This window comes from Peromyscus leucopus, chromosome 22, assembly GCF_004664715.2.
Source record: "Peromyscus leucopus breed LL Stock chromosome 22, UCI_PerLeu_2.1, whole genome shotgun sequence".
Lineage (NCBI taxonomy): Eukaryota > Metazoa > Chordata > Mammalia > Rodentia > Cricetidae > Peromyscus > Peromyscus leucopus.
Window position 1 is genome coordinate 27,094,792 of NC_051081.1, and position 25,767 is coordinate 27,120,558.

Sequence of the window (25,767 nt, forward strand, 5' to 3'; positions counted from 1 at the left end):
GCTGGGAATGTAGCTCAGAGGTAGAACACTTGTCTAGCATGTGTAAGACCCTAGGCTTGATATAACACTGCATTAGAAAGAGCTGTCAGTATGGCTAAGCAGGGAAGGCGCTGCCACCAAGCCTGATGACCTGAGTTCCTGGAGCCCCTGGGGTGAAAGGAGAGAACCGAGTCACACAGTTGTCCTGGGGGAAGGATTAATACTTTTATGGTTGTATGCTTGATACTTGGACCCTTTCAGACAGATTGACTATTTAGAAGCCAGGGAAAGGATCATTTTCTGAGTCTTTCCATTGGAGGTTGGTGTGTGAGTCTGAGGGGACAAGGCATGGCGGGAACACGGCACAGAGATGGAAAGGTTAATCGGCGTGTTCTTGTCAGTAGATAGTGAGTCAAGAGAAGGGGCAGTGTCACTTAGGAAAGAACGTGAATGTGGGGTATTTGCGGAAAGCAACGCTCATTTTCTAGAGAACAGAAAACCTTCCTATCTATTGCATCATGAGACTTGAGAGTGTGGTTAGTTACTGTGACAGCCCGCTGTATGGACTCCTACCTCCAGCAGCTGCCTGTCATCCATACACTCCTCATAGATCAAAGTCTGCCTTCCTTTATTTTGGAGATTGGATCTTGCCAGGAACTTGAAATCCTCTTGCTTCAACCCCAGGGGTGCTGGGATCACAGGCACATGCCATCACATCCAACTTTCAAAATTCTTTCTTCCCATGTGTGCACAAATGCGTGTATCATTTTCCTCAGATGCTCCCCACCCCCCAGGTTACTCACTGGCTTTGCCTTGAACCTGTCAAGTAGGCTAGGCTGGCTGGCTAGTGAGCACCAAGGATTTCCCAGTCTCTTTTTTTTTTTTCATTATTTTAATTAGTCAGCCACACACACTGTATTTCTTCTATGTATTTCATTTGGCATAATTTCTAAAACTAGAGATATAAACTGTGCAGCGTCTCAATTCAAATCGTTGTGTGCATTTTCCACAGTCTTGACTCCAAGCAGGTACATTATCATAAATTAACTTTGTAAGCCTTGTGTAGGTAGGAAAATATTGAAACTTAGCTGGATGTGGTGGTGCACACCTGTAATCCCAGCACTTTGGAGGTTGAGGCAGGAGGGTCATGAATTCAAGACCAGTCAGTCCTACAAAGCGAGACTGCCCTTCTCAAAGTAAATGAAGAGATCACCGCTAGGTATATTTTCATTTCTGTGCATAAATTTAAGATCTCTTCTTCACTTTTTCCTTCATAGTTTTTAGTGTCTATTCATTGTACAAAACGATGCTTCATTATGACATATGTGAATGTCGTGTACTTGGTTCATATCTGTCTTCCCTTTGTATAGCATTCCCCCTTCCTGCTGTCTCCTCCCATATAGTACCACTTGTCCATATATCTCTTGTGTATGGGGATATGTAAATCTAGATTCCTCATCTAAGAGAAACTATTCGCTGTTTGCCTTCTTACCTGTCTTACTTCATTTAACATGATATTCTCCATTTTCACCATATTCCCACAAATGGCATTGTCCACACGCACACGCACACGCACACACACACACACCTTTATTCATTCATCTGTTGATGTCTAAGCTGATTCTGTAATTTGACTGTTAATAATAGGAGTGTTGCAATCAATGTCGATATGCAGGGATTTTATTGTATGCCGATCCTGATTGTGTGTGGTACAGCCAGATCTGTGTATGGCTTTGATTTCCATAGTAGCTGCAATGACTTCTGTTCCTACTGCAGGTGTATGAGCGTTTCTCTCCTGCCTCTAGCACATTTTTGTTTTCTAAATGATGGCCATTCAGACTGGGGTGGGATGGAATCTCTGTAGAGTTTTGCTTTCCTAATCTCTGAGGGTGTTGAACAGTTTTTTTGTTGTTGTTTATTGGCCATTTATACATCTCTAGATAAGTGTCTGTCTGATTCATTTGTCCATTTATTAATCAGATTTTTATTGCTTTCAGAGTTTAAATTTCTTGAGTTTCACTCTCGGTTCCTTTGTTTTGCAGCTTTTTAATTCCATGCAGTTCCGTTTGTCAGCTCTTATTATCTCTTCTGTGTTGTTGGAGTCCTTTTCAGAGTCATGCCTCTGCCTGTTTCTTGAATGCTTCCCTGTGATTGCCCCCAACAGCATCAGAGTTTCAGGTTTCAATTCGGGGCTTTTACCCATTTTGAATTGATTTTTACGCAGGATGAGAGAAAGGGATCTAGTTCATTGGTTTACATTTGTCTTTGCAGCATGATCTGTTGAGTGCTGCACAGGCACGGGTCCACCTGACGTTTCTTCTCTCTCCTCTTTCCTGGCTGTTGTTAGTGGGATTGTTTTATTTCCTTCACAATATGATCGTTATTGGTACAACCAAAAACACCTACGATTTTCTTGTTTGGTTCTGTATCCAGCTACTTAGCTGAGAGTTTCTGTCAGTTCTCAGAACTTTGGTGGCTTCTTTAGGGCCCTGTGGGCTTTTCTTTTTATTTTCATCAGAAGACTTAGACTGTCTGGTGTGATATTTCAGATGACTGTGAAGCATCTCTGTGCATAGAACTACGTAGTAACTGATTTGCATTGACTTGCTAGGCTATCGGCCTGTTTCTGTATGAGTACGGTTAATCTACATAACTCGTGCCTTCCTGTCATTTGTCCGCTTTATGCTTACAGAACATGTATTATTGCTGCATTTATTAAGTGAAGTGATGTGAAATATTCTGAGATGTTTTGTTATGTCTCAAATAAACTCCCATATAAAAAGGCAAACAAGAAGGAGGGATGGCTCAGCGGTTAGAGCACTGGCTGCTCTTCCTGAGGTCCTGAGTTCAATTCCTAGCACCCACATGGTGGCTCACAACCATCTATAATGGGATCTGATGCCCTCTTCTGGCATGCAGGCATACATGCAAACAGAACACTCAGACCTAAAAAACATAAAGAATTTAGCTGGGTGGCCATGGTGCATGCCTTTAATCCCAGCACTCGGGAGGCAGAGGCAGGTGGATTTCTGTGAGTTCGAGGCCAGCCTGGTCGACAGAGCGAGATCCAGGCAAACAATTTTTAGATAATTTAAGCTTTTTAAAGAATTGTATTTTGGGGCTGGGCATGATGGCTAATGCCTTTAATCCCAGCACTTGGGAGGCAGAGGCAGCCTGGTCTACATAGCCAGTTCCAGGCCAGCCAAGGCTATGTAGTGAGACCCTGTTTAAGAAAAAAAAAAAAGTAATTTTGAAATTTGAAGTTTAGTAAAGTTAAATAATTTTGCCACCCCTGAGTAGCAGAACAAGCTTTCAGGACATGCTGGGTGCAGTTGGAGGCTGTAGAAACTGGGCCGGACAGGTGCTTTGGAAAAGTCACTGTGGAAAAGCTGGAAGTGATTTTTTTTGTTGTTGTTGTTGTTGGTTTTTCTTTTAGTTTAGGAAAATGCAGGGTTTTCATTGTTTCGTGTAAGAACACTACAGTTTGAGTTCGGTCCTCCAGCAGCACCCTCTGACGCAGCAGAGGGCCGAGGAGAAGCCTCAGCAGGTAGAGGCTCTGGATGCCAACCTAGATGAGCCCCAACTGCTCCAGGTTGTCTTTTAACCTCCACGGGTTGAACGGAAGTACACACGTGCTTGCATGCATGCACACATGCAAAATACCTAGGTGTGGTAAGAATTCAGATGGTCAGCAGGGGTTTGTTGAGTCTGATGAGCGAGCTATCACAGGACTAGTGGAGGCAGGTGTGCTGCTGCGTGCTTGTAATCCCAGCACGGAGGCAGGAGGGTCAGGAGTTGTGAGAGCATCCTTGGCTACGGAGTGAGTTTGAGGCCAGCCTGGGCGTCCTGAGACTTTGGAATTTGACAACACTGGAAAACAGATCGGAGGCTGATGTTATTTATGCAAATGGAAAACAACAGATACAGGCTAGGGTTCAGACCAGGCCCATCTGGCTACACCTATATGTTTTTGAGGAAGTTGCTTACAATCTGCTTTTCTCATTTGTTGCCCTTTATTATCTATATCCTTAATCTTTTAACAGTTGTTACAGTAATATGTTCCTTTGAGTGATAACAAAGTTGGGTTTTTTCTTTAGAAAAATAGGAATCTTTTTAAAATTTATCTTTTTAAAGATTTATTTTTGTCATTTTTAATTGTGTGTATCTGCATGTGGGTTTGTGCGGGTGGGTGCAGGTGTCTGCACATGCCGGAGGCGTCGGATGCCCTGGAGCTGGAGTTACAGATGACTTTGGAGCCTCTGGAGGAACAGCAAGTGCTTTTAACCACTGAGCCAGCTCTCCGCACTTAGAAAATTAATCTCTTAAAAGATGTTAATGTTCACAACATACTTTGTATGCTTGTTAAAATAACTCATTTATGCTCTTCATTTGTATAGCAACCTGTTTGCTAATTATTGACTTAGTTTTATTCCCCCTCCTCCCCTCCCCTCCCTCCTTTCCCTTTTGTTATTTGGCTGAATTTTCCTTGTGCAAACATTTACTGGTAATGAAATTATTTTTACAAGTATGTCTTTTATTCCTCTTGCCAACTAACTTTCAGGAGTGGATGTTTTCTAACTAATGTGGTCTGTTTCTTTTCAGAATGTATGTTTATTAATTTTCAAATAAATATTGAAATTTCTATTTAGCAATTTCCTTCTACTTTTTTTTTTTTTTTTTTTTTTTTTTTAAAAGCAGGTCTTGCTATCAAGTATTGATCGGCCTTATACTATTGTGTAACCCATCTGGGCTTGAACTCATGGTAATTCTCCCGACTCAGCCTCCATATGTTGGAATTACAGGCATGCACCACCATATCTGGCTCTCTCTTTTCTTCTTTACTGACTTTTTTCCCTTCCCCAATTTTTCCTGAATCCTGCTGTCTTGACCAGAGTATTTTGGTATATTGACCTGGAAAATTCTATCTTAAATTGTGTTTTAAAGCTTCGTAAGAACACAGATGAGCCTCTTGCCTGTACCCACCAGGTGTTGGGATTTAGGTGTACCGTAGTTTTTAATCCAGCTTTCTTGGCAGGCCTCTAAGCAGTTGTCAGGAACTTCTGTAGGTTTGGGGATGAGGATGTGCTGAGGGAACCCGAGGACATCATGAGATCATCAGAAACTTACTGATGTTTGGTAATTTGTATGCTGACATGAGATGATGATGTGAGGAGAGCAATTAACTTCGTGTTTTACATGACAGTTTGGGAAGTTGAGGCTTTTTTTTTGTAATTACATGTGTGGGGATGAGGTGTGCTTTGTGAAAAAAATATGTCACTCTGGTAGCATTTCAGAGGCAATTTGTCATCTAAAAATTTGCCTTGTGCTATTGAACAGAAGTGACAAATACATAAAAATAGCCCAGGAATACTTTCATGAGGAAGTTTTTATAAGCTCCCTAGTTTCTCATGGTAGAATGAATACCATATTAGAAATTCACTTTTGAGTGTCTCCAGAGTTGAAGAGGCCTCCCACTGTGTTTTATTTGTGTTTACTTTTGTAACTCCTGCTTCTGTCAGCCTCTGTCTCCAGTCCTCTGTGCATGAATATGTGCTCCCTCCACTGGACGTTGTGTGCAGATTGGTTTCTCCTGTCCGGACAGCCCGGGCTCACCTGGACGCCGTGCCCGCCTCCCTCATCTACTGAAGGAGCGGCTTGCAGGCGGCTCCGCTGCACTACCCAGTGCCAGTGGACTGTTGGAGATCACGTAGGGCTCAGTTCATATTGCTAACTAAGTGAATGGCAATGCCTGTCTGTGTCACTTGAGTCTTCATTTACTACATGATTCTCTTGTCTTAGTTCTTGTGTAGATGTGGATGTGTGTTACTCTTATACCCTAACTCCATGTGTTGTGAATAGGGTTTTTTTTAATTTTTTTATTTTATTTTATTTTATATTATTTTATTTTATTTTATTTTTTATTTTTTTTTTTTTTTTTTTTTTTTATTTTTGAGACAAGGCCTTGATGTGTGAGCCAGAATGGCTTTGAACTCCATGATTATGTAGCCCAGGCTGGCCTTGAATTCAGGATCCCCCCTGCTTCAGCCTTCGAGTGCTGAGGTTAGAGGCATGTGCTACTATGCCAGCAGGAACATTTTGGTTTTTCTTTTCTATATTCTCCTTTACAACAGTAGGTAATAGGTATTTCTAAACATGCATTAGAACTAGAATATGTTGGTAGGTCTGATCTCTTAATCAGGAGACTGCTGGTATTGCAGTTATAAGAAGTTGGGAGAGATTCAGAAAACTATGCACTCATCTGTGTGGCCTGTTTGAGAATCCATGCTTTTGTGGAGAAAAGAGCTTGGGCTCTGGGACAGATCCACCTCTTGCTTCATAATGGCCAGTTACTTTATTTGGTTTCTAACTGTGTCACAGGGTAAGTCAGAGCTGCTCCAAATGCAGCCTCAGGTCTGCCACTATGCCTGGCTTCATTTTGAATTCTTGTTTGTTTGTTTTTTTTTTGTTTTTTTTTTTTTTTTTTTTTTTTTTTTTTTTTTTTTTTTTTTTTTTTTTCGAGACAGGGTTTCTCTGTGTAGCTTTGCGCCTTTCCTGGGACTCACTTGGTAGCCCAGGCTGGCCTCGAACTCACAGAGATCCGCCTGGCTCTGCCTCCCGAGTGCTGGGATTAAAGGCGTGCGCCACCACCGCCTGGCTTCATTTTGAATTCTAACCCTTTAAATTTTAGAGTGTGAAATAGTTTTTAAATAAAAGTCTCAAGAAAGGTTTGCCGGGCAGTGGTGGCACACACCTTTACTCCCAGCACTCGGGAGGCAGAGGCAGGTGGATCTCTGTGAGTTTGAGGCCAGCCTGGGCTACAGAGCAAGATCCAGAAAAGTCGCAAAGCTGCATAGAGAAACCTTATCTTGAAAAAGCAAACAAACAAACAAAAGTCTCAGGAAAGTGTGGGGTACATTTTAAGTGTTTTAATTGTTTGTTAGTTACTATGTCTACAGATAAACTTGCTTAGGAATAGAAGATTTGTGTTCCATTTTCAACTATATCTGAAATGCTTGGGCCAGATGTGTTTAAAAATTCATAGATGTTTCAATTTTGGAAGATTTACATAAATTTTACTGGCTGAACATTCCTAATCTGAAAGTCTGAAATCCAAGATGTGTTCTGATGCTCACAAGATTTCAGATATTGGAACATTTTGGACTTCAGATTTTTAGATAAAGATGTTCAACCTGTATACATTCTTTTTGGCAAACTAAAATTAAAAATAATTTACAAATAAACTTGCTGGTCAGCAAGCAAGGCAACAGTTACCCAAAATGGGGCCAGGGCCCTACAGGCTCCCCTTTTACTAAAAAATGAGCTTCTGACTTAGGTTGCTCCAGGCCACACAGGCGCTCTGTCTTAGGTTGGTGAGCGCCCCCACCCCATTACCCGTCTCTGAATACTCATTATCATACAGGCTCAACCGTGTGTGAGCTGCAGATTAACTGCTGCCAAAGATCTCAAAGTGGCGCTGGGCTTGCAATCTGTGTGTTTGACACAGAAAAGACCAACAGAAGTCCTATTCCACCCATAGCCAGTAGGCTAAAGGCAACTGAGCCATTCCCTTCTTTAACGAGCCTTACTGCAAATTGGAGTCCTTATAAGATGATATCCCCAAAGCAAATGGAACTTAAGTTTATAAATTTATAATTTCCAAAGCCAATCAAAATGCATATAAATATTGAATTAAATTTATCATGCCCAGTAGAATGAAAGATAAACTAACTGTGGTAGCTACTTTTGCTGCCAGGGTCTCCACTGTGCCAGCTGTAGTAACCAATCATGAAATGGTAATCTCATGTCTATTTGGTATTGTTTTTATCTTTTTTGTTTGCTTCTGTAGATGAGAAAATGAAAGTTCTACTCAATTATAATACGTAGAAACAAAAAACTTAATGCATCATGGATTTTTAACTTTATTTTTGAACATAATTTAATTTTTTCCAGAACTACCATTAACATGTACATGTACTTGAATGGAAAATGATTATGTGCTGAATTATGAGTTTTTAAAGCATTTCTAATATTTAAAATATAGCTTTATACCTTATCTTTGATCAGATTGAATTTCTCGAATTTTCACAGATGTTTAAGAATGATTGCTGTCGAGTTCACTCATTTCCCTGATTCTGGGTAGTTAGGAGATTTTAAGAGTATTGATATTCTTAGTGAAACTGGGCTTTCTAAAGAAGTTCTCAGAGTGTAACTAATGGTAGTGGAGAAGTTTATCTCTAAATACAAAAGAACTGAGTATGTCACCTCTGGAGGCCAGGAAATGTGTTCTTCGAGAGTCTCCATCTCTTGTTTCAGATGGACTCGACTGCCAAGGCACATGGGGTACTTTCAAGGCTTCTCTTGAGCTGTGGCATTTTGTCATCTCTCATTGCAGGAACCGTCTCTCCAGGAGGTGTGTGCCTTGAGTTCTTTAAGCAATGATGCAGACATTACTTCTTTATTACCTCAGTTCATTTGTGAGAATGCTGTTCCCTAGGATGCAAACCACTTCATCTCCCGTGCATCTTTTTATTCCTCTCTTTAAAAAAATGAATTCTGACTATAACATCCAAAACAGTCTACAAATTGATGGCTTGGGAACTGGATTTGGTAGATGAGTTTGTTTGGCTGCAATACCTTTTAATTAAAACACATTTATACCGTATTAACATGCCTAGAGGACAGCCTTCTAAAGGTAAAGAGGGAATTCAAGGGTAGTTTAAACTCAAGGTCTTCTGTCTTTAGTCACCCTGGTATCTGGAGAAACATTTACAGTTATTAAATACTTGGGAATTATTCTAGAGAGGCGTAATGATGAATTTACCTTTTATTTGTTTGAGAGAAGCCAACAGCTGCCAGCTTCTCCCCCCTTTTCTTTGACTGTCTTGTCTGTGAGTCTCTGCCCGTATGCCTCGAACTGTCTGTGCTGACAGCCACAGAGTATTCTTTGTAGGTGTTCCCTTCTTCCATCCTCCCTCCTATCCTCCCTCCCTCCCTTCCTTCCACCCTTTCTTATTTCTGTGTCCCACGCTGCCCCTTGCCAGTGAAATTATCCAATTCAGACAAAAGTGTGAAATCTCGGCAATCTTTACCTGTGATGTATATTGAAAAAACAGAGATACATAGCAGTTGTGCTTTAGCCCGTGAGTTTTACAGCAGACAGTAGCGTCTGCATGCAGCAGCATGTGTGTGAAGACTGTCTGTTTCCTGGAAGAAGAAGATTGACAGGGTTGACATGACTCTCCCAGCACCATCTCTCTTCTCAGAGACCGTAGCTGAGGCGCTGATTCCTCCAGGCCTCTAACTCTTTTTAACCTGATGGTCAATGCCACGCACATACAGTCTCACCTGTCTTGTGATCTGCCATCTTACATATGTGCCAGTATACTTGAAAGATACCATTCTGAAGTTCCTTGTTTAAAGAACATGTGTTTGCAGACTAATAGATATTACCCATTACAAGGGGAAGCCGAGCCGTACCACATCATAAAAATAAATACCTGTTTTCTGTCGTTTATTGTTACTGTTGTTGTTACTGTTAGGTTGAGTCAAGATCTTGATGTTTGCTCAGCTGATACTGAACTTGTTGTGTAGTCTAGGCTAGCTGGTGGATTAGGGACTAAGTCACAATGAAGAGAAATGGGATTTTACATTAATTAACTAATAGATGTTTACTTATTTGAGATAGGGTCTTGTTGTGTACCTCAGGCTGGTCTCAGACTTTGACTCTCAGCCTCCTGCTTGGTGGGATGACAGATGTGTGCCACTGTGCCCAGCTTTGGTTACTTTGACATTTTTCTTTTCTTTTCTTTTCTCTCCTTCCTTCCTTCCTTCCTTCCTTCCTTCCTTCCTTCCTTCCTTCCTTCCTTCCTTCCTTCCTTCCTTCCTCTCTCTTTCTTTTTTTTTAATTTAACATAATTTCTTTATTGAATCCTTGGGAATTTCACATCCCACTCACCTCCCAGGTCTTCCATAATCCTCCCCTCACCCCTACAGTGCCCACCCAAAAGAAAATTTAAAAAATCAAAACAAAACAAACAAAAACCAAAAGAAAAAAAAAACAACTAAAAACAAACCCACAAAAGTTTGAATATCCTTTTTTAAAAAAATTTTATTTATTTATTTATATAATGTTCTGCCTGCAAGCCAGAAGGGGCGCCAGATCTCATTACAGATGGTAGTGAGCCACCATGTGGTTGCTGGGAATTGAACTCAGGACCTTTGGAAGAGCAGTCAGTGCTCTTAACCTCTGAACCATCTCTCCAGCCCTGAACATCTTTTTTTAAGCCTTTTAAATTTCCTTCTGTCTAAACATTCTTGGCTTTTCTATTGAATTCTTGGTGTTCTGATTTGTAAGTATTCTATGTGTATTAAGAAAAAAATAGCCAGGCAATGGTGGCTCATGACTTTAATCCCAGCACTGGGGAGGCAGAGCCAGGCAGATCTCTGTGAGTTCGAGGCCAGCCTGGGCTACCAAGTGAGCTCCAGGAAAGGCGCAAAACTACGCAGAGAAACCCTGTCTCGAAAAACCAAAGAAAAAAAAAAAAAAGAAAAAATAGCCAGGCAGTGGTGGCTCATGACTTTAATCCTAGCACTTGGGAGGCAGAGCCAGACGGATCTCTGTGAGTTTGAGGCCAGCCTGGGCTACAGAGTGAGATCCAGGAAAGGCGCCAAAGCTACACAGAGAAACCCTGTCTCGAAAAACAAAAAACAAAACAAACAAAAACAAAAACAAAAAAAAGAAAGAGAGGAAAAAAAAGAAAAATTTCGTGATTTGTAGTATCCTTAGTTTTATTTGTTTTGATGTTTTATAGGAAATATCTTATTTTCCAAAATACTTTTTCAGCAACATTTTAATTACTGTTTTAAAAAGGTGACATTGATTAGTCTTATAGCCTCAGAATGTACCTTAGGAACAACAACCAATGTTATCCATTGGCCTTCACACACATGTACATGTGCACACCATCACATGTACACCCTTGCACACATACACATGCACGTATACATGCATATATACAAAGAGAGAAAGAAATAGTGTGGTTTCCTTTAGCCCTGGAGATTGAACTTCAGACATGCTAAGCATGTGCTCTGTCATTGAACTGTGCTGTACCCCTACAGCTCCTCTCAGTTTGAAAAACTCAGTTGTTTTAGATTGTTCTGTACAATAGGTGTGACTTTCAAAGGAACTGTAGAACTGAATGTGTTTTAAATGTTTGGAACTTTTGGGAAGGAGACGACTCAGCAGTTAAAAACATTCATTTTCTTGCAGAGAGGACCTGGGTTTGATTCCCACACTCACACAATGGCTCACAGTTGTCTGTAACTCCAGCCCTCTTGACCTCCACAAGCACCAGGCACGCACATGCTGCATATACATACGTGCACGCAAACACTTATACACTTACAATTAAGTAAACATAAAAGTTTAAGGCATTTTAGAGCTTTTAAGTAATTTTTTTTCTTATCTCTGTGAACTTTAGAATTGTCTGGCTTTTTAAGATTTTCATTACTTTGCTGGTGACTTGCAAAACATTCAAAGATTAAGTTAGGGAGAAATAAAATCTTGTAATGCTGAATTTATTTAAGAACATGAAAATTTTTTATTGGTTCTTATCATTTTTTTTGGTGCCCATTAGAAGAATATAGCTAAAAACAAAACAAAACAAAAAACCCACAAATATTTTGAATGTCTGTTTTCTTGGAGTTTTGTGGTATTCACCCCTATTATTTGCACTTCTTCTTTCTGTTTTTATACTTATTTCTTCCTTAATTAAACTACTTTTGTCAGCTCCTCCAGCACATTTTTAGATGATTATGTTGAAATGAATATTTTGTTGTGCTTCTAACTTAGTTTCAGTACTCCTGGGTTTCTCTGTTGTCTATGTTGTTGGCTTTATGGTCGAGGGGGAACCTTTGATTTTCAAAGTTGTTATTATGTATCATTTTTAAAAGCCAACAAGGAAAATCTTAAGCTGTAAGAAAAATTGAGAGGACCACACAAAGAATTTGTTTTTTCCTGAACTATAAGGGCTACTTGCCAGTTAGTCTGATAGTTCATTGGCTCTGACCGAATTCCTCAGTGTTTATTTCTACAAACAGAGACGGTCCTGTGTAACACAGAGCATCAGCATCAGAAAGTTAGCCCTGATCTATTGGGACTTTCCAATCCTCAGCCACCATTCTTGATTCACCTCTCACTATTCTGCATGATCCATTCCAGGGCAGAATCATGCATTGAATTTGGTTTCTGGCCTCTTCAGTTCTTCAGCCTGGAACAGTTTTTCTGGGACTTTTACCAATTAACTCTTTTGAAGATCACAAGAAGACTGATGTGGCAAGACTCTAACATTGAATTTCCTTGGTGTCTCCTCTGTCCTTTATAAGAGTGTCTTATGAGTGTCTGAGCTTGAGGAGGGCCATGGCCCTGGGACTCCTTCAGGCGTGCTTTCCATGACTGCCCAACAGTGTGTGTGTGTGTGTGTGTGTGTGTGTGTGTGTGTGTGTGTGTGTGTGTGTTTGGTAGAATAGGGAAGCAAGCGTCGTAGGAAGACAGGCAAGTTGCCAGTGGGCTGGAGACTCAGTCACAGTGTAGACTTGATGTTATAGGTTGAACTGTAGAATCATCCAGGATCAGTGACATGTCAGAAAGTCAGAAATAGTCGAAGAATATAGAAGATAAAGTTGGCAATTTATGTTATTGTTACTTTGCTTGGTTACATTGATTAGCTTTATTGTTTTTACTAACACTTTTTAAGTGTACACATTTCTGTCAAAACAATGGGTTGCTTGGCCAAATGAGTTGGACTGACATATTCTTATGATGAGCTTTCATTTTATCAGCTTGAGGGGCTTTTTGAACTTTTTGAAATGAAAATAAACACATCATAGTACTATTTATAATTCAAAGGTTATGAGAAGAGTAGCAAATTGGATTGTATGTTCACTGTGAACTAAATAAGGAGAACTGAGTCTCATTTAAATGAAATAGAACTGAGTTTATTGGTTTATTCATTAAGCCACAGTTGGACAGTCCTCAGAATTCTTTAGGAGTGTTTTAAAGTCATCCTTAAATGTGAAGTTCTTTTTTGAATGGAAAGCAGTGCTCATATATAATAACGTTGCTGTCTGTCTCTGGGTTGGTGTGGTAGAAATGGGTGAGAGGAGCATGTACCCATAGGAAGTTGGCGGTCATCTATGACGCACCTTAAATGAGCTCCTTCTTGCCTTTATGGAGACACCAATGCTTGGACAAGCGCATATTCCAACGCTTGCAGTTCTTTAAGCAGAGATGTGGTTTCGGTCCTCAGTGTCTGTCCCTGTCCTACTGCAGTTGACACTACCTGCTGTTTGTCTCATGGTGAGATGCCGGAGTTTGTCACTCTGGAGAGCAGCAGCAGTGTGCTGAGGATCTGACATCTGATTGTCTCGTTCCCCGTCTCTCTTTTCTCTCACATATCACCTTTCCTTAAAGGAGATGAGGAAATAGAGCTATTTGTTGTTTGTAGGATAAGTCCAGGATTAAGTTAAGGACTGTCATATAAAATTTAGATATATCATGAAATTTAAAATTTCATACATGTATATAATGTGTCTTGGTCATATCGTCTCCCACCCCCTACTCGTCTCCATCATATCTTCTGTCTTCCTCACAAGTTCATGTCCTACCTACAGAGTCCACTTAGTGCTGCCCACAGGCCCATGTGTATGGGGTCATCCGCTGAAGCCTGGGTAACCTTCCCGTGCCTGCCCCCCCCCAAAAGTGACCATCTTCCTCACCATCCATTAGCTGCTGTTATCTCCTCAGTGAGGGGCATAAGGGGTCCTCCCTCCCTCCCATGCTGGAATATTTAACTCTGTTGATCTTGAAAACAAAACTCTTCGTTTGGAAAAATTTATAAGAATTCTGGTCATTTTACTTTCCTGCCTTCATTTTTTATAAAAACGAACCTCTTTCAAGGTACTTTATACTTTTATACCTTGGGCAAACTGCGCGTCTGCTTTGTACCCTGTTGTTGTTTTATAAGGTCCTTAGGAAAACCAGGGACCACATGAGGCAGCATCTCTCATCTGGAATATACTGTGCATAGGTCTCCGGCGGATAGTTTTTCAAATTAGGACTTCCCCCGTCAGCTAGTTTGCACTGTGCCAGCTTTGAAGAGGAATTGTATTGATTGCCTGCTGCTCTAAAACTTCTTCCTTAAAGGCATCTGTTCTGAACTGAGTTTTGACTTTCTCTCCCTTCCAGGCCCAGATTGCCTTCCTTCAGGGGGAGAGGAAAGGTCAAGAAAATTTGAAGAAAGATCTTGTGAGGAGGATCAAAATGTTGGAATATGCTCTGAAGCAGGAACGGTAATTCAGTAAAACCCCTCTGTCCTAACCATCTTCATTACTCCACCATTTCTAAACTACAGTCATATCTTGATGCCATGTACCCTTGAATCCACGAGTAGGGAATAAACATTTTGTCAGTGTAGGATTGCAATATGTTAATCTCATTGTGAATAACAATAACTTTAATAAGGTGACTTACATGGTTTTAAATGGTTTAGCCACATTTATTCACAGTCTACTTCTTTTTGTTTGTTTGTTTTTTTGAGATAGGGTTTCTCTGTGTAGTTTTGGTGCTCCTCCTGGAACTTGCTTTGTAGACCAGGTTGGCCTTGAACTCACAGAGAGCCGCCTGGCTGGGATTAAAGGCATGCACCACCGCCTCCCGGCCACAATCTACTTCTTATATTGTATGCTTATGAAGCTTATGTTCTTCCTAGACTTAGGCTGTCATCCATTTCTCTCTCCACTCCATCCTCTGCTCTTTATTTATTTAGTTATTTAAGTTTGTTTGTTTTGAGATAGGGTCTCATACAAACTAGCCTCAGACTCACTAGGTAGAAGATGCTGGCCTTGAACACTTCATCCTTCTGCCTCTTAACTCTCAAGTACTCGGATTATGGGTCATGACCAGCTCTTCTGTTGCTTTCTTTTATATCGTTTTGTTTGTTTTTCTTTCCATGGTACTAGAGATTAAACCCAGGGTCATGTGCATGTTGTGAGTGTTGAGCTATATGCCCAACACTCAACCGTTACTCATAGTGTTAAGTTTCAAACCCACCAAATGGCTGAGGTGCCTATTTTAACATATCAAAGCGGACCTGGCCGCCAGGTTCTCCCAACATCCCTCAGTCCCTACCTGTTACAGGATATGGCTGACATACTCTACCCTGAACTCTCCAGCCCAGGGGCTCTTCCCTGTACAATACAGACATTTTGGTTACCCACCCTTTTTTTGTACCTTTGGCCTCCTGGCCACACACCCCACTGTGGCCCAGCTTAGCCTGGTCATATCCATTCTCAACTCTTCCAGGTGTCCCTGCCTCTACCTACGCTCTCCTTTTTATCCACTCTCTTTTATAAACTCTCTCCTCCACCATACCTAAGAGCCTTCATGTTCTTTCCTTTCCTTTTACTTCTTTTTTTTTATTCCTAGAGTAAAATTACATTTTAATCATAAACGAAATTTCTATAATGCTTCTCCCTTTTTTATGATGTAATATTCAGCATGATACAGTTTTTTAAGAAAAAATTGCTCTGATTGAAAATACCTTTTCATAGACTTTTTAAAAAATATTTTACTCTTGTCTCTGCAGAAGGAGAGCTTGCCTTGCGACTTTGCTAGTGTTACATTTGGTCATAAGTAAAGGGAAATAGGTCACGTGTGAGAGTTTGGGGAAATTATCATGTGGATTAAGTTTCTTTAATGGCCAGTCTTTGGATTTTTTATCAGCAGTCTGAAGTTCATTGTTGCCAGTAACCTGCACATTTGATAACCTGCTATTAGAATTCTCTGTTTTAGGGATTTTTTTTTTTTGCCTTATTTTTGATAGTCACTTGTTTTTCTTTCTTTCTTTCTTTCTTTTTTTTTTTTTGAAGTTGGCAAATGGACTGTGTGTAAAACCACCATGAAATAACATTAACAAAATATTTTTAAATGTTGAGAAATTGATACACAAGAGGTTTCTCCAGTTGACGAAAAAATAAATGGATTTTTCTATGCCTTAAGAAGCTGATTGAAAGTGACATCAGGGAGATAGAAAGAAAAACATTTTTAAAAGTGTGTCATTTGCAAATACTTGAGATCTCCAGCTGTCCTCTCTGTAGGCTTTCCCAGAGGTGAGGGGGGTGAGAACAGAAATTGATGTACTATGTTGAGTAGGTGCAGTGTCCTAGCCATTGTACTTTCTGGTAGGTTTCTGATAAAAACCTACCAAAGCCATCTTGGTGCGGGAAGGCTTTAGTTCATCTTAGAACTCCCAGGTCACAGGCCATCACAGAAGGAAGTCTGGGCAAGAGCTCAAGGCAAGACCCTGGAGGCAGGAACTAAAGCAGAGACCGTGGAGGAGCTCTGCTTCCTGACTTGCTCCATTTGCTTGGTTTTTGTGGTTGTTTTGTTTGTTTTTCCTTCATTTTAAAAAATGTACTTTTTGTTTTTGTGTGTGTGGTGTCTTTTGTGTGCATGTATGTTCATGCACCACATATGTGCATGGTACCTGCAGAGGCCAGAAGACGGCATTGGATCCCCTGGAACTAAGTTATAGACAGTTCTGAGCTTCCATGTGGCTGCTTGGAATTGAATCCTGGTCCTCTGGAAGAGGCTGAGCCATCTCTCCAGCCCCTCCATTTACTTTCCTGTACAGCTCAGGACCACCTGCCAGGGGTAGCATGCCCACACTAGGCTGGGCCCTCCTACACCAGTCGTTGATCAAGAAAATGCCTACAGATAGATATTCCACGGGCCAGTCTGATGGAGACAGTACCGTAGTTGTGGCTTCCTCTTCCCCAGATAACTGGAGTTTGTGTAAGTTGACAAACCAGCACCGTGTCCAGACCCAGAGACTTAAAACTAAGTAATTGTTGTAGAGTTATAGGTCAGCTCTCTCCAGACTGAATCTAAAGCCTGTACTCTTTATTACTTTGTTATCTGTAAGGCAGCAGAATTGAAATAAACAAATACTAAAGTAACCAGAAATGTGTGTGTGTGTGTGTGTGTGTGTGCGCGCGCGCGTGTGTGCGCACATGAAGGCTGGTATCTAGACTTATAAACCACAAAAGTACACTGAGGTGCCAGGGGCTGAGGTAGAAATATGTACGTGATATATAGTGGGATCAGAAAGAAGGAAGCAGCTATACCACCATCCCTAAGTGGCTTGAGCAGCATTATGACAGATAAGATGCCTCGCCAGTGAGTCACGTGTAGGAAGATGAGAGACCACATTGGAACCAAGCAATGCGCACAGGAATTTGCAGTCCTATGTGTGAAGAGTGTTAAGAGTATCATGGACATTAGTTGTTACTTGATGACCGGAAATGGTGATAAGTGCACAAGAGTCAGACTGTGGAGTCTACTTAAGGAGTTCAAATGTTTACCTCAAATGTGGTAGGAAACATGGGAAACTTTCAAAATGTTTATATCAAATGATCTTGAACTAATTGGAGAACTGCAAGAATTCTTTATACTCTTTTTTTTTTTTTTTAAGATTTATTATGTATAGAGCATGTATGACTGCAGGCTGGAAGAGGGCACCAGATCTCATTACAGATGGTTGTGAGCCACCATGTGGTTGCTGGGAATTGAACTCAGGTCCTCTGGAAGAGCAGTCAGTGCTCTAAACCACTGAGCCATCTCTCCAGTGCCCTCTTTATACTCTTTACTCAAATTCACCAACTATACATTTATCTTTTCTTAATTATGCTCAGTCTATGAGCCGATTGTTTTTCCCCTAAATTATTTGCTTACTCTCCCCTAACTAGTTTAATGTATGTTTCTTTTTTGGTGTTTTTTCCTCTGTGTTTTCTTAGAGCAAGAACCTTCTGTTATCTAACTACCATATATTATTGTTAGTGAAACTTAATGTTGGTATAATTCTCTTCCCTGTGCAGATGTCCTGATAGAGCTCTTCAGAGTGGGTCAGCCCCTGCCTCCAGTCTAGGATCCAGTCTGGGATTGTGCAGCTAGGGGAAGTCTTTAAGCATGAAATACATTTTTGAAATATCTCCCTGGGGACTCTGCTGGAAGATCTTCTTATCAGGGCAGGAACATTATAATAAATGAGAAATGATAAGCAGCACCTGCTGGAATATAGCAGTGTCCGCCATAAAACATTTTAAATACAAAGAATCTAAAATGCAGAGAGATAAAAATGTGGAGATGGTATCCCAAGATACAGAGAAAGGAGAGTCAAGAACGACGCCCAGGTTTCTGTCTCGGGAGGGAGGCAGTGGAAGAAGATAAAGAGCACGGGTGACGGGAATGCTGCTGAGGCACATCTTAGGAGAGAAGCTGGTTGGGGCCATGGGAAACAGTTAGGTGCCTTAGAAAAGGACTAAGGAGGAAGGGCTGCAAAGGGAGTCTCTGGAGGAGGAAGAGGAAGGACGGGGAGTTGACACTGGCAGGCACCAGAGCAGGCTCTAGGCAGGCTGTGGCTGAGAGCAGTAATCGGGGTTTGCCCGTTGGTGCCTGCTGATGTCCTTTGCAGGACAGCTCCCCAGAGGTGGCCCGAACAGGAGCTGGGTCACAGGAAGAGGCAGAGGGAAGAGAAAGCGAGACAGGTGAACCCGCTGACTGTTTCCAGATGGTTGCGGAGCAGAGGAGAAAGAACTGGCTAAGTCTAGGAAGATTTCTTTCCTTACCTCCTTCTGTAGCAGAGAGATTCCAAACTAATTTTCCTTCTCTGGGAGTTTTTTTGACCCAGTGGCACTTGTTTTCTTCAGTTTGATTCCTTGCTTTCCCGTTGGACAGAGTCTAAATGTGTAGCTCAGGCTGGCCTAGAGCTCACCCTCGTCGGTCATGGAATCCTTGTAGTCTGTGGGATTATAGGCATGCCTCACCACGCACAGCTGCAATGAAACTTCAACAACAACAAAAGGTTCATCATCATTAGCTGTATTTCATGTGTATGGGTGTTTCGCCTGCATGTATATATGTGCACTGTGTGTGGGCCTGGTATCCACAGAGACCAGAAGAGAGTGTTCGATTCCCCTGGAACTGGAGTTACAGAAAGTTGTGAGCTGCCATGTGGGTGCTGAGAATTGAACCCAGGTCCTCTAGAAGAGTAGACAGTGCTCTTAACCGCTGAGCCATCTCTCCAGTCCCTGCAGGGACACTTTTTGAGGATGTTAACAAATAACAAATAACAAAGCATGTTCTTATATCATGGAGCATTTGACTTTTCAGTCCAAAATCATCTTTCTAATACTTTAATACTAGATATTGCAAATACATTTTGGAACTCTAGAATACCCTAGTGATTTCTATACTGGAATTATTTTTCTAATCCCAGGAATTAAAAAAAATGGATTGAGGACATTTGGAATAAAAATTTGGAGAAATGAACAACTTAAAAATTGTGTGTGTGTGTGTGTGTGTGTGTGTGTGTGTGTGTGTGTGTGTGAATATTCTTGTGTGTGAGTAGAGGTGTACACATACTATCCAGTGTGTATGTGCTATGACACATGGGTGGAGGTCAGAGGCAACCTCGAGTGTGGGTCCTCACCTCCCACTTGTTTGAGACAGGATCTCCTGCTGTTTCCCACTGCTTGCACCAGGAAGCCTGGCCCACCAGCTTCCAGGGATTATATACACGAGCTCCTCTTCCAGCTTTGGGTGTGTTCTGGGGATCTGAGCTCAGGTCCTTACACTGGGCAGGCAAGTACTATACCCAGGGAGCCATCTCCCAAACCTTGTCTAGTCACTTTCACACACACGTTTGCAGGCTCTAACAGCTACTATGTGTGCCACTCACTTTGCCCTGGTCTATTTTTTTAATTTAATCTGGTTACATCGTTTATTGCAGTAAAGTCGTGCATGGAAGCATCATACAGCAAGGTTAAGGCAGCCGCTGAAGCACTGTGCGGTCATGCATCCCAGTTAACTTCTTCCTGTACAGCTAGAACAGTCACTCGGAAGTCAGACTTCACTTCTGATTCTATACTTTCATTATCAGTTACATGTTTATGGCCCTGGTCCCTTTTGAAGGCGATTCAATATCATGCCATTTCACCTATAAACAGCTAAGTAAAGATCAATGTAGATTTTCTAAGTTCCCCTCTTTAGAGAGCCAAAATAAAATAAGAACTGAATCTTTAATGTAGATGAACTGTTCACCTAGCAGTGAAGTTATCAAAGCATCCCTTAAAGTATGATAGATTTTACAGAATAAGCAAGTTTACATATTTCTTTTCAACAGTACGGTGTTTGATTTGACATTTTCAGCAGTTTTAATTCTAAGGAACTTCAGATCTATGTAAAACCGACTTTGAAACTTTCTCCCGTGTTTCCCGGTTCTCTGCATTCACTGTCACTTTTATCTTTACTGTGATAGTCCGACTGTCTTTTTGCTTTTTTATCTCCAAATTCTAATTCATCTTCTAGGTAATAGAATTAATTTTCCAATTCTTTCTTAAAAAAAAAGAGGAATAGTGATGTTCTACCCCTCTTTCAAATACCTGGTTAATTTCAAAGCTATTCCTATGTAAGAAGCACTTTTCTTCTAGTGTCTTTTGACCTCTGTTCCTTCTAATTCTTTTGCTTACTAAACTTAGTGTTTGTAGTATTTTGACCTACTGGGTGTTTATGTTTTAGGACCCAGAGCTTGTCCTAAACACAGCAGTTATTTGTGAAAATCCAGACAGAACAGAATTATCTCCTATATCTTACTGATTGAGGTTTAGTTAAAATCTCCTGTTACCTTTTCTATAGTTTTATTTGACATTGCATTTTGCAGGGTTAGGTACTCCTTTGTCCACACTCTTCGGCTATATGCTAACAGCGCTTATGTCAGTATGCAGTTCTTATTTATTTTCCCAGGTCTTAGGGGGCCTCTTGTTTTCACTCTTACCTCACGGTAAGCTAGCTGCAGGGTGTTTCCAGCGGTCAGCACACCTCGCATATGATAAGAATTCAGTATCTGTTGAAATTAAACATTAGGGAATGGGGAGATGCTCAGTGGATGAAATCCTTGTCCTGCAAGTGTAAGGACCTGAGTTCAGATCCCCAGCCCTCCCTGAAAAACAAACAAACAAACAAAAAACCAAAACAACACAACAACACAAACAAAAAGCCAGGCACAGTCGCACTTACCTGTAAGCCCAGCATGGGGCAGAGGTGGGCACTTGAGTTTACAGACGGCCAGTGCAGCTGAAATGGTGAGCTCTGGGTTCAGTGAAAACTGTCACAGAAAACAGTATACAGAATGGTAGTGGAAGACACTTAACCTTGACTTCTGGCCTACACACACACACACACATGAGCATGCATGCCAGTACACACACACACACACACACACACACACACACACACACCATTCTTTTTAGCATCAACATTTAAGATGTGATTGGACATGTTTTTTACTCCCAACATATGGTTTATGAGATCGGTTTTTTAAACAAAGCTAGAATAAGTTCTTATTATAATTACCAATCATGGTTTATGTTACCCTATCCAGCAAAGGCCACTGGGGGTGGAGAGCATAGATGTATATGAAGTGATGAGATCTCTATCCTGTAGGTCATGAGATAGAAAAAGAATGGTGAACTGTTAACACAATGACTTGAAGTATCAGAGCAGTGGGAAACCATCTTGAGAAGCATGTTAGCATCTTCTCTCTCACGATGCTTTAAGTTTGAGGAGGGCTGTTAGTGTTTTCTAGAAAATTGAGTAAGTAGGGAAATACAGATCTTAGGAGCTAGAGCTCGTCCTAACCACAACAGCTATTTGCATATTTTGCCTTGGTCTAAATTTTTGTGAAGCAGTAGTTGATAGTGTGACTGTCTTGTTACATATATTGTATATAATGTTTTCTGATTATTTTAAAAACAACTAATGTTGCAGTTTTTTTCTGAGACCACTAGAACGCACTAGAATGCAGCATGTTGAGTTGGGAAACGCTTTCTCAATGTGTGTTTACATCATATAAATAAAGTTCATACAGTTTTGTAGCTATTTTTATTTGAATGTTGTTATCCGTCGGCAGGCCAGCTATGTGACTTTTAAGAAGCTAGTGTTACTTTGTCTGTGGCAGATGAAATATTTCTGGAAATCTAAAGAATGACGATTACATTAAGAATCTGTTTGCTTTCTTACAACTGTAAGTCAAGTTAATGTCTCCACAGCTTCCCTTCTGATCGTCAGTTCTATTCCAAGTATATGGAAATAGATTTGGAAATGTTTAGTCCAGTGATGAAATCATCGTGTTAAAAGACACATTAGGAATATGGAGAAGCATGTTCTAGATAATTTGGTGCCTATAATCTGTAAATTGTCTTAGGACTCCCCTCTATATAAAAACACAGTTTTTCTCTGTGACTACAAAATGATTATTTAAAAAAAATGAAGGATTTTGGTAACATATATTGAAGTCAATAATTTTCTCTAATTTTAAATTATATAAAACTTTATAAGTGTTCCATCCATTTTTTTTTAAAATAAAAATTTAACTTATTTTTTTTGTGTGTGTGGGTTTTTGCCTGTGTGTGTGTGTGTGTGTGTGTGTGTGCGCGCGCGCGCGCGCGCACGCGCTCGCGTTCATGTGCATGCATGTGCACCATGTGTGTGCCTGGTGCAGAGGAGGTTTTCGGATCCTTGGAGCTAAGGTTACAGATAATTGTGAGCTGTATCTCAGGAAGAGTAACCAGTGCTCTTAACTGATGAGCCATCTATCCAGAGCATCCCTCCCCCACACATACCCTCACATCATTTTTTTTTTTTTTTAAATAAGGATGAAACACTTTCTATTTGACTATGTTGCCTTTTCCTTCATTCTTACTTTGGTTTTAAAAATTATTGTTTTATTTGTATATTTTAATTGTTGTCTAGCTTAACTCGTTGAATATTTACTTACAAAAAACTTCATTTTGTAGAGAAAAGGAGTTAAAATATACAAATATATTAATCGTATGTATTTTTTTAAGTTAGTCTTTAAATATTTTTCCCTTATCTGGATCATTTTTCTTGTTTCATTTGCCTAGATCTGAGATGATTAAATTAGATGACTAGTCCAGTTAGCTCAAAATAATAATACTGTGCTAATTTTAAAAAGAAATTAGACAGTCTTCCTAATCATGTTTTTTGTTTTTTCTGACTAAAGACAAAGTATATGCTGACTAAGGAAAATATTTAACCACTACTGCTAGAATATCTCATTGCACAAAGGGGATTTCATCAGGGTTTTTGTCATGCTTTGATGGCTCACCATAAGAGTATCTGGTGAATTGTAAATACCCAGTAAGGCACAGAGCAGTATAGGTATTGTTTCTTTTTAAGATAAACTCAAGTATTGAGAAAGGCTAATCTTAACAAATTAAATTGTACAGTGAAGATCTCTTTTATTCTTTGATCTAATTCAGCTTAAAGGTATCAAGAAAATTTGAATATAACAAACTAGAATTTATACGGTTCATTCTAGATATAAAATGAAAAAAAAGTTTCTAGTGTTTGTTTTATTATAATGACAGTTGGTGATTGAACAACAAAAAAGGTAAGTATTTTTTTGTTACGACTTTGACATCATGGAAATTTTAGAGCCTTTGAAAGTTCTAGGCATGTTTAGCCAGGACTGTTACACGCTTAAAACTTCTCTTCCATATCTTAAAACTTATCAAACTGTGTTTTAACATGGCTTGTGTTTTCTCATTTCTTTGTTAGAGCCAAATACCACAAGTTGAAATATGGAACAGAACTGAATCAGGGAGACATGAAGCCTCCAAGCTATGATTCTGGTAAGCCACTTGTAAAGGAAGTTTATGTAATGTAGCTAGAGTTTTCCTGCCTTGCCCACAGTCAGGACAAATCTTTGTCACCCGCCAGTCCCACAGCAGCTCAGACCCAACCAAGTAAACACAGAGACTTATATTGCATACAAACTGTATGGCTGTGGCAGGCTTCTTGCTAACTGTTCTTATAGCTTAAATTAATCAATTTCCATAAATCTCTACCTTGCCACGTGGCTGGTGGCCTACCGGCATCTTCACATGCTGCTGGTCATGGCGGTGGCTGCCAGTGTCTCTCCGCCTCAGCCTTCTGCTTCCCAGAATTCTCCTCTCTCCTTGTCCCACCTACTTCCTGCCTGACCACTGGCCAGTGTTTTATTTATTGACCAATCAGAGCAACAGATTTGACATACAGACCATCCCACAGCAATGTAATAAAAAATTAATGTCTAATATCTTGTAGAAACATTTGAAACTGTAAGTTAGTATATATTTGCATGTTATTTTTTGTTGTCTTGTTTTGGGGAGCACTAATCATTTAGTGTCATGAGATTTTCTTCTTCTTCTCCTCCTCCTCCTCCTCCTCCTCCTTCTTCTTCATCTGCACCCTGTTTTAGTTCACCATTTTCTGCCTATGTTCTACATATAGCAGAAGGTTCAGGCATGGTGGGATAGCATGAACCAACCCCACTTCTTACTGTGTCTTCCTGCATATAACTGAAGCTTTGGAGCAAAACACAGTGCACACTGTCCTTGAGATCCTGTGAACCAGCAGAACTGTGGGAATATGAGGTTTCTTCTCAGAGCATAAGGGAACTGGTGAATCCCTTACCCTCGATGCCTCACTGGGCCAGGGACACAGCTCAGTGGCTAGAGCACATACCTAGCATGGATCGAGCCCTAAGTTCAGTACTGCCAACAAACAAAAAGCAAACAAACTCGACCTCTTAGGTCAGGTTTCTGTTTCTTACTTAACAGAGATACAGGGTATGTTCAGGTGTAAAAGAAGAGTGAGGAAAATTGGACCAAAGCTATTACCACACTTAATTTCAAGTAGTGAAAGTATTTATAATCATTCATATCATTTATTAAAATGCCTACCCATAATTGTAAGGGCTTCATTAACTTTAATTCTTGAAATAATCATTTAAAAAAGATACTGTTATTCTCATTTTATCTATGCAAAACTTAAACTCAGGAAGTTGGAAAGTTTTGCCTGAGGTTAACCAGTCATTAAATGATGTGGGACATGGAATTGAATTCAGACTTATCTGACCCAGAAATTCTTATCCTTCCCATTTCTCCACATTTGAGTACAGTAGAGAAGCTTTTCAAATTGAGTTCTAAATGTAATAGTCTTACATGTACATTCCAGAATATTATAAATATGTTCTTAAGATCTTCCCAGGTTCTTTGATATCTGTTGTCTTTCAGTTGACCTCTAGTTTTATTAGTTTGAGTTTTCTGTGTCTTTTAGTTAATTCATCTCAGGGTTTGTCCATCCTGCTAATCTTTCAAGGCATTAACTCATTATTTCATTCATTCTCTGTAGTCTTTCATCTCAGTTATTTCTGCTCTGGTTTTGATAATTTCTTTCCACCTACCTTTTGTTTTTTTTTCCTTGCCTTTTTAAACCACTGAGGTGCATTTCTAAGGTACTTATTTGAGTTCTTAACTCTTTTTATTTTTCATTTTAAATTGTGTATGACATATGGACATGTGCATGTGAACATGAGTGTAGGTTTCTCAAGAGGCCAGAAGAGGGCAGTGGCTCCCCTGGGGCTGGAGGTCCCGGTGGTCGTGAGCCATCTGATGTGGCTGCTGAGAACTGAACTCAGGATCCTCTGCAAGAGCAGTACATGCTCTTAACTGCTGAGCCCCCTCTCCAGGTCTTATTTGTAGGTACTTAAAGCTGTAAGTTTCCCTCTTAGGTTTACTTTCATTTTATCCCAGAGGTTTTGGTACATTGTGTTTTCATTTCATTTCATTCCTTGTGTGTGTGTGTGTGTGTGTGTGTGTGTACATGTG

General features: G+C 40.3%; 1 protein-coding gene across 2 annotated transcripts in view; it reads left to right on the forward strand.

The window, feature by feature from the left end:
- The window catches only part of Strn (striatin), an 84,914-nt gene that overhangs the window by 18,859 nt on the left and 40,288 nt on the right, over positions 1–25,767 (forward strand). For both annotated transcript variants that reach the window (XM_028873333.2, XM_028873341.2), the window contains exons 2-3: positions 14,225–14,328; positions 23,675–23,748. In XM_028873333.2, the coding sequence (XP_028729166.1) occupies positions 14,225–14,328; positions 23,675–23,748 (178 nt within the window). The remainder of the gene's footprint in view (positions 1–14,224; positions 14,329–23,674; positions 23,749–25,767) is intronic.